Genomic DNA, 8,371 nt, shown 5'->3' on the forward strand with positions numbered 1-8,371 from the left:
CCCTCTAAGGCCTAATGGTTTCGATGTGCGATTGAATGCGATAAGTCAACTCTGCATGCAAGAAATTTAATGTAAGCCTTTTTGCGCACCGGTCAATTTCCTGATAGCGGTGATTTAGTTGGCAGTAAGTCAGACATTAGTCACGGAATGAAACTTCTATTGAAATATTTTGCGTTCCATATCTCGGTTAGCTGGCACGTTCGACAATTCAAGCATGACTTAATGGAACACAAGAGATCCGAAAAAAAATCCAAGCCGGACCTTAGCGGAACAAAATTTGAACGAATCATCCCGTTAACTCGGCCAGCGCACAACACGAACCACACGAAGTTCTATAATGATGATAAATCAGGATAGTTAATAATATACAAGTAAAAAAGACACGAAAAAGCGGCGAAATAATATTGGATACCTGAATTAGGTAAAGGCACGCGAGCAACATGCATTGGCCACACTAACGGCACCTTGTGTTTCCGCGGTTCAGCAAACTCATAAAAAATGACAGAAGACGAATTTCTCACTACAACTGAAACAGACATGCCTGCTCAGTCCGATTCGTCACATCTAGGCGGCCTTCAAGTCATACTTGCAGAACACATCCATCTCGATGACATACACAGAACTGCGGTCCTTCTTCTCTCTAAGTTGGCCTAAATGTCGGAACTGCATCAGCTCGTCAATCGAGCAATGCAGTATCGTCACCGATCTCCTACAGTTTCCTATAACATACTGAAAACTTACACACATTCGAACATAAAAATATCATTCATATACAAAACCATATGATTCTACATTTTCGTGAAGGGAAAAGGTCAGGGTGCGTTTAAGACTCGACGGATGCTTACAGTAGGCTTGCTACAGATTTTTTGTGGATTATTTGTGATGAAAAAGGAAGGGTTTCCCAACTACTCGAGTTTAAAAATATTCCACCGAATATAAATTGCCGGACGTTGCTTGTAATCGAACGATATATTTTCCACGGCCTGGTATTGTAAAAGTGCGATTGGGAATAACCTTGAAGAGGAAGCTCTAGTAGATTCGGTTTAGTCTACATTAAGAGTTGAAGGCATATCGCGGAGGCGAATTCTAATTGGCACTCATGAGAACCAGCCTTTTAACAGGAAAATTTCTCCCCCTATTTATGAAATCTTTCACTTTTGTAGAGAAATTCTTAGCAGGTTAGCGCCTGGCTAACGTTAGCAGAGTGTATAGATCAAGCTGGCAGTTTCGCCAGCGGGTCTTCTAGTAAACGAGCGTCAAATATAGAATCCTTGTTGACCCTTGTTGAAGTTACCCGTCAGATTTCATTTTCGATACATTTTTCTTGTTTGCTTTTATTTTTTCCGCGGCAAAATTCATGAATTCATGAATTTTTCCGCGGAAATGTAATGAAGATTAATGGCTAATGCGAGCGAACTGCAGTACTATCAAGCGATGACTGTACACTATGCCACACCTAACCCTACTCTATTCAAAATAACTATATATATATATATCTCTAAACTAGATTTAAATGCTAGGGCATCTTGCCTCTGTCGTCATTATATACATGGTTTGGCTGATCTAATAAATTACCTGCTGCGTGGAAGCTAAAGTAGATGTACGAATTTCGTACCATCATCAAAAATAGTGAGCAGAAAACATCCTTTTACAAATATAAACATGATTATCTAATCGATACATTGAAACACCCAATGATAAAAATAATATCTATAGTATATACAATAAATATAGTATCTAATGATGCCGCTTCTGTATGCCCATATAATAAATATCCTCTCCGAATAGTAAATGCTAAATACATGCGTTTTTAGCAGGCGGAAAAATCCCTTTAACTCAGAATAGATCTGATTATTGTCGTGTATGCTGGTTCTTTATGCATTTTTGTAAAAATTCACTTTGAAACTATACGTATCGTACGTGCCTTATGACTCTCAGTTCAGTGTTCGAGTATGTATATATAGGTCGTGTATGAAATTCCTTAAGCCAGCGAAATCTTGCTAGAAAGTGTCAAGTAATATCCATCATAAACTGGATTAAAACAGATCGAATAGTACAACTGCTTATTACACAATATAGTTATCTCATAGGTTTTGTGAGAACAAAAATAAAAAAAAAAAGGCTCAAGAAGGTTCGCTGCGAATCATCATAGCAGGGCTAAAATTCCTGATAGTAGCATGTCCCGGAGGTTCGACGACTGACAGCGCTGCCTGTAGTAAATAAGCTCTTCTGCTTCAATTTAAGCTAAAAAGGATTGATATTATGTAGGTGTAACAATGGCTAACATCAGCCGGTGCAACAGTTCTGCTCGAAAGAAGACGGCCATCAAAAATTAAGTCGATTTTCTGCATTACTCTTAAATAGCATTTCGTCATTGCCAAGATCTCAGCCCACAAAGATATCTTTATAAAAGGGCCATTTACGATTGACACCCTTCAAGAGGTAATAAGTGTAGCAGAAGGTAAAATAAAAAGGACCGCTGTGATACCTTCAGCTCCATTCACCGGCAGGGCAGTCCAAGCAGACTAGAGAAGTACGAGGTTTCTTTTGTTCCTAAAAGATCATTTCCAGTTACTTAGAAGATATATTTGTGGTGCAAAACTGTATCATATAGCGCAGACGGGCACAGAGGCCCCGCAAGGATCAGTATTACGACCACTACCGTGGGATACGATGATACCCAAATCAACTACAACTTTTGCGAATCACTTGTCAGCAGTTATATTACTTAAAGACAAAAACTGACCTCTGAATCAGGATTGATGATATAATGGAAATACTCACAAGCTGGATTCAGGAGCACGGACACAAACTGGCCTCTGTAATTTTTTCTGGTGAATGGTATGAAAAATTCGAATATGTCGAAGTTAAATGGCTATACGATTCCACCGTCAAAGAAAATAGTATACCAGGTATTATTGGGTACAGCACACGTCGACTACGCAACAACAAAAATAGTTCAAGCTATCAACGGCCTGGCCAGAAACATGCCAGTGACGCATAGATCCGATGCAGGTGTCAGGAAGGTATTAGCTTTAATCACAAATTTCGTCACGCCATACGCTAGACCGGTACAGAATAACACCAGGCGGGAGAACACCAACAGACGCAAGCATGAGAAACACTAGGAGTAAATTGTGCAAGGAAGACTCAAAGCGCTTAGAAGAGAAACGAACTGATCTTTTGGGAACTATAGATAGAAGAAAGGTAGATACGTAACAAAAACAACACAATTAAAAAAAACCGCCTCGTGTGGGGCTACAGCAGGAAGCGGCTCACCTAATCGCACCTAAAAACAACTACAGGTAGAGCGACCAAGGCTTTCAAGATATTAGCCTCCGGTACTATCGGGTGTCATTCTATCTGCCTCAAATGCTATGCAGACATGGCTTGTTTGAAGTATATCGGCACAGAATAGAAAATGCTTAAGTATCTCAGGTAAGATCTCGGTTATTTTATCGTTCTGTAAACGCAACAGCGTTAGGGACATATATAAGGACCTGAGTCATAGCCTGAGGCGTATGCCGGGCCTTCGTGAATAGATAAACAAAATGATGGAGAAATATGAAAAATGGAGAATCATGGAAGCAAATGCAATCCGAACGCTACGAATAAAATCGCCGCCAGAAATAAAAACTAGGAACACAGAGTATGACAGCAACGATACTCCCGAGAAAGCTTGACTAACAGTCCGATTAGATTATTCCTTATCGCTTTTACCTGGATTTGTTTGAGGCATACGGGGCTGCCTTCTACGGCCTTTCAGATCACTAGTCCAACATACATAACCTGGGGCTAAAGTTTTCGCGGGTGGCACCTCTCGGTATAAAATCCTTTGTAGTACCATTTAAGGATTTCACATGCCCGGTTATATTAAGTGGGGTGTGTATTAGAATACTAGAGAGGTGACCTCTAAAAGAAAGTAAATTAGCTTTGCTTTTGCTTGTAAATTCCTCCCTGGAGTGCTCTTATAGTCTCTAATTCCCCCTTTGAACACTGGTACGAAAGCCGTTCGTACCACGCTCGTTCCCGTAGCCATACACCCTCAATGTGTCCCTCTAGCATTGCTGTCGTATCGTCGCGTTTTTCCGTTGCAAAATAGATCTTTTTAGCGACCCAGTGTTTTAGGCTATGGCCGTCATCCTCGCTGTGTGGGTTACTTTGTTTAGAGAAAGATCTTCTACGCGCAAATGTCTAGTTCGATACGCGACCTATGCTAAATCGGTTGATGGTGTCAGCCTCGCTACCACCGTAGGAAGCTGATTAGCCTAAAAGCTGCGCGGACTCACATTTTATCACCAGTAGCCTATTCTAGTCTAGTTATTTCATACTTATTAAGACACATTCTCTATAGGTGTAGTTTTATTAAGGAATATTATCATTTTTCGAAATTATCTCAAGTGTTTATTATTCGTTTGCCGCGGGAACGACGTAGATATGAGTATATTTGTGCTGTTTGGCGGATATAAGGAATAGTCGATACCATGCCCCCGATAGGATCCGGAGCAGTTCGTAATCTGCAGTGGTCCCAATAGCATCATGTCGTCCATTAGCAGTTCTTACGGCTATTCTCCCTTAACAAGCCGAGTTTCTTCATATGCTGCGTGATTATTGCATCTGATACATTTTACGTAAGCGATTATAGTTCAGAGTGAAACGAAATAGATGCTGACTGTATGGCTGTCTGTGTAAAATCTCAGTTTATTTTGCTCGGCCATATCGTGCATGGGGTCTGACGCTACTTCCAGTGGGCAACTGCTATCGGGGCCGCTTAATCTCGCAATATGACGACCACCGAAGTTAATGAATTAACGGAAGGGGCAATTTTGGATGATTTGTATTTAATCACAGGAACACTGATTACATAGTTATATATACTCCGCCTGGTCAGAACGACCACTCTTTAAAAAAGTTATTGCTCTATTTGTCTCTCGATCAATTTGTTGCAGACTGAATCTGAGTATGTGAACGACTTTCACAAAGTAGCAAATCAAATTTGTTTTTATAAAATTTCAAAACAAATCAATAAACGAAAAAAAATCCAGTTTGATATGGAATTTTTTTTTGTTTTGGAATCGGTTATCGCCATAGCTCACAGTTAACTTTCATTTGTATCCATGAGGCATCGTTAGGCCTTTCTGCGCGCTCGGAAGTAACTGATGTCGTATTTGATTTACCATAAGAGTCAAAATAGATTCCTTTTGGGTCACGACAAGAGAGCTTAAAATAAAGTAGCCCAACGTTTGCTGATTGCTCCAAAATGGAAAATGGTATTGAAAGATTGTTGTATGCACAACACTAAACATCGATTTGCATACAACCCAAAAATAGAGATTTTTAGCTCTGTCGTACCGTATCGTATGGGACGTCAGGTTTACCAACTTCTCCAACTTGACGCTGTTTACGCCTAAACGGAGCTAAAGCAAATTTGGATCAGGGCTGGGCATTGCTCGGCTATAACTCGAGGTTATTTAAGGTCAGACAGTTTTAAATGCTCGAAACAACGCTCAGCGCTACAGGCTTCAGTAAGCCAAGTGTGTAGATACAGTTGTACATCGGTTACATCAGCTTGATTTTTTTCCATTGAGCTTTACATGCATTTTGAGAAAGCCATGTAAATGTTTCGCGAGTTTTACATTACTAGGTGTCTATAAAAAAGTGCTCGCAGCTTAATGTAGTAAATTGCAGACATTGCATGTATAATTTGAGCCCGTGTTTTCTTAGAACCTGCTTTAAAGTTGTAAAGATGTGACATACAAGAGGTGGAACAAGTCATTCGTATACCGTCACAAGCTAGCCGCTTGAGGGATCAACGCTCGATGAGCTTTTTCTACTTGTCAATTGATGACGGAACTTTTTCGTCCTCATCGACCGAACTTGATCGGCTATACTTTAGCCGGAATACAAGGTTTGCGTCAGGGATAATAGCTGTTCGCTGATATCTTCTTTTGGTTTTATTGTTTTGATATTGTACATGCCGGATTTCGCCCCTGCACGTTTTCCAAGAACACAACTTTGCTTTGAAATGATAAAGTTAACTGTGAGTTAAATTGGTAATCTGCGTTCGCTTGACGATGCGCCAGCACGATGATACGGAGAGGCTTTTTGCTCCGAGTAGGGTTGCACAGGCAGACAGTTTGAAAAGTTTGTCAATAAGATAAAATGAGCCAAATAACCCTTTTTTTTTCTAAGGAATTAGCTTGCCAGAATATAATTGGTCGAAAAGTCGTAAACAAACTATACTAGACAAGCATTAAACATAACAGCTGCAAATTATGGTTTCTATAGGTGAGTGATGCCATTTTTTATTTAAGGTAACCTCTATACGATCTGCTGCTGGTGTTCGTAGTTGGTCATCTTGCCCTTTGGAGATTGATTAGGCTTAGTCCATATCCATCTCGTCCCTCCCCTTCATCACGTCTACTAAAGCAAAAGTGAAAGAAAGGGAGGTGTCCATCAATAGACACTCGATTAAATATAATCTAAAAGGTTTTAAGTGGACAAATTTATGTAAACAAAATTTAGTTAATTTAAAGCAATGTCTCTCTGAAATTTTAAGCACTTTCTCACTGATTTATATGTACATTTATATCACTGATTTATTAATACAAAACTACCATACTATGGCACCTTTTCAAATTGATACGTACAAAGATAACATATATAGACGCAATATCAGCGCCTGAAAACAATCGCTGATGTATCAATACAAATAAATTGAGTTGAATCCTTTTTTTTTTTTTGTTAATCCTTTCAGTCAAGGCCATTTACTTTCAATTAAACAAAACATTTACAGTTAGTAAATAGAGAAGCATAGTAAACAGGGAAACTGATCTTTACCCCAAACTGCCAATGAGATAGCCTGCATATCAACCCATAAGCCTGACACAAGGACGCAATTTCAGTTAGCACTACCGTTTAAAGTATTAGTCTGCTACGACCTGTTTCGGCCATTATGGCTGACTAGGATCGATGATCTGTAACTTATAGAAATAGTAAATTTCCCTTAGAATGCATCCTATAACTTAGCGTACTTAGCCTGTGATTCCAGTTCAATTAAAAACGAATATATTGCCAATAAAAACAACCTGAGCACGAGCTAAGCTTGAGGCAAGTCGAAACTTCAAATAACTTTTGAGAGTAGCGCTTTCACTAGATGAGCACACCTCGTTAAAAGGTAGCCCTGTCTTACTTTCGGTGAATGAAAAGTCTGGAACGCCTTGATCCTCTTTAGTATATTATACATTGTTTGCTTCGGCATATAATACGCTCGTTTCTTCAATAGCGTAACCCTCCGTCGTATGATAAGTTTTCGCGCCTATAACTCTATACTTTAAATTGAACGCTCTTCGTCCGGTTCAGTTTCGGTCTGTTCGTTTCCAGTTGATATCGCAGCTACCTTCTACCTGAATGAGCACCGATTAACTCCTGCAATATTGACGCTCATCGGTAGAACCAGACTTGAAGCTCGAAATATTTATTTAGTAAGTGTTTAGATTTGGTTTGTCATTACATTGTTGTTAGACAAGCCAGACGCGATCGGCAAACAGAATATAAGCTATAGGAAATAATTACGCCAGCGCAATTGTTCCCTAGTAGACTATATTTGATTTTCTTACAGTTTATCCTTCTCGGCTGTAATAGTGGACACCGTTCCCGAATTATAATTTTGTTTTCGCTTCTGGTTACTGTTTAGCGATGTTACTTGAACTTGAAAGAGTATCACTAGTCGATCCGTTTGCAGCTGGTTGAACGTTGTAGGGTTCCACGTTTGTTTCAATCAGCGTACTTCCCATCATCGCTAGACGTTACGTGGGCTCGGTGACAGTAGGCCCTATGAACCGGGCGGGCTGGTGCGCAGCGCTTGTGAATGCTGATTCATCGATCTACGTCGTTTCATAGGGAATATGTTTCTGGGTCTGTGCATTGCCCTCGGGTGTGACATAGGCAAGCGAATTGTGCTGGCTAGTCTCTCGCTTGCCATTGCCATCATTGGGTTCATCGAGACTAGAGAAGATCTCATTTCGGGAGGCATCTTGATCGATGCGCTCATCGGTTCGTTGTTTTTGCTTTCATGTCCATTACCTGTCATAGTCTTCATCATGTCCATTATCATCGCTGGCCGCATCAGAGAGGCCATCATTGCTGAATTGGTCACAGGCGTCATTATTACGGGCATTGTCATCCCTGTCTCAGCTTTTCCCGTGTTGCCAATTGTTTCACCTCTCGTAGGCATCATTATGCCCATAGTTATGGGAGCCATCGGGCCCATCATCATCATTGGAGGCCTCGCGTGATGAACTTCGTGCTGTTGGATCACTGCAAAAGTTAAATCGAAGATGGGACACTTCTTGAAGAAAAAATTAAGTCC

General features: G+C 40.3%; 1 protein-coding gene across 5 annotated transcripts in view; it reads right to left on the reverse strand.

Annotated features, from left to right (window-relative positions):
- Window positions 1–4,344: 4,344 nt before the first annotated feature.
- LOC111264816 (uncharacterized) overlaps window positions 4,345–8,371 on the reverse strand; it is a 6,704-nt gene continuing 2,677 nt past the window's right edge. For 3 of the 5 annotated variants that reach the window (XM_022840995.2, XM_022840996.2, XM_022840997.2), the window contains exon 3: window positions 4,345–8,319. In XM_022840995.2, coding sequence (XP_022696730.1) covers window positions 7,835–8,319 — 485 coding nt within the window. In that variant the 3' untranslated portion in view covers window positions 4,345–7,834. The remainder of the gene's footprint in view (window positions 8,320–8,371) is intronic. The other 2 variants (XR_002683098.2, XR_002683097.2) reach the window with 2 other exon arrangements.

Source organism: Varroa jacobsoni, unplaced genomic scaffold (genome assembly GCF_002532875.2).
Source record: "Varroa jacobsoni isolate VJ856 unplaced genomic scaffold, vjacob_1.0 scaffold_901, whole genome shotgun sequence".
In the NCBI taxonomy this organism is placed as follows: domain Eukaryota; kingdom Metazoa; phylum Arthropoda; class Arachnida; order Mesostigmata; family Varroidae; genus Varroa; species Varroa jacobsoni.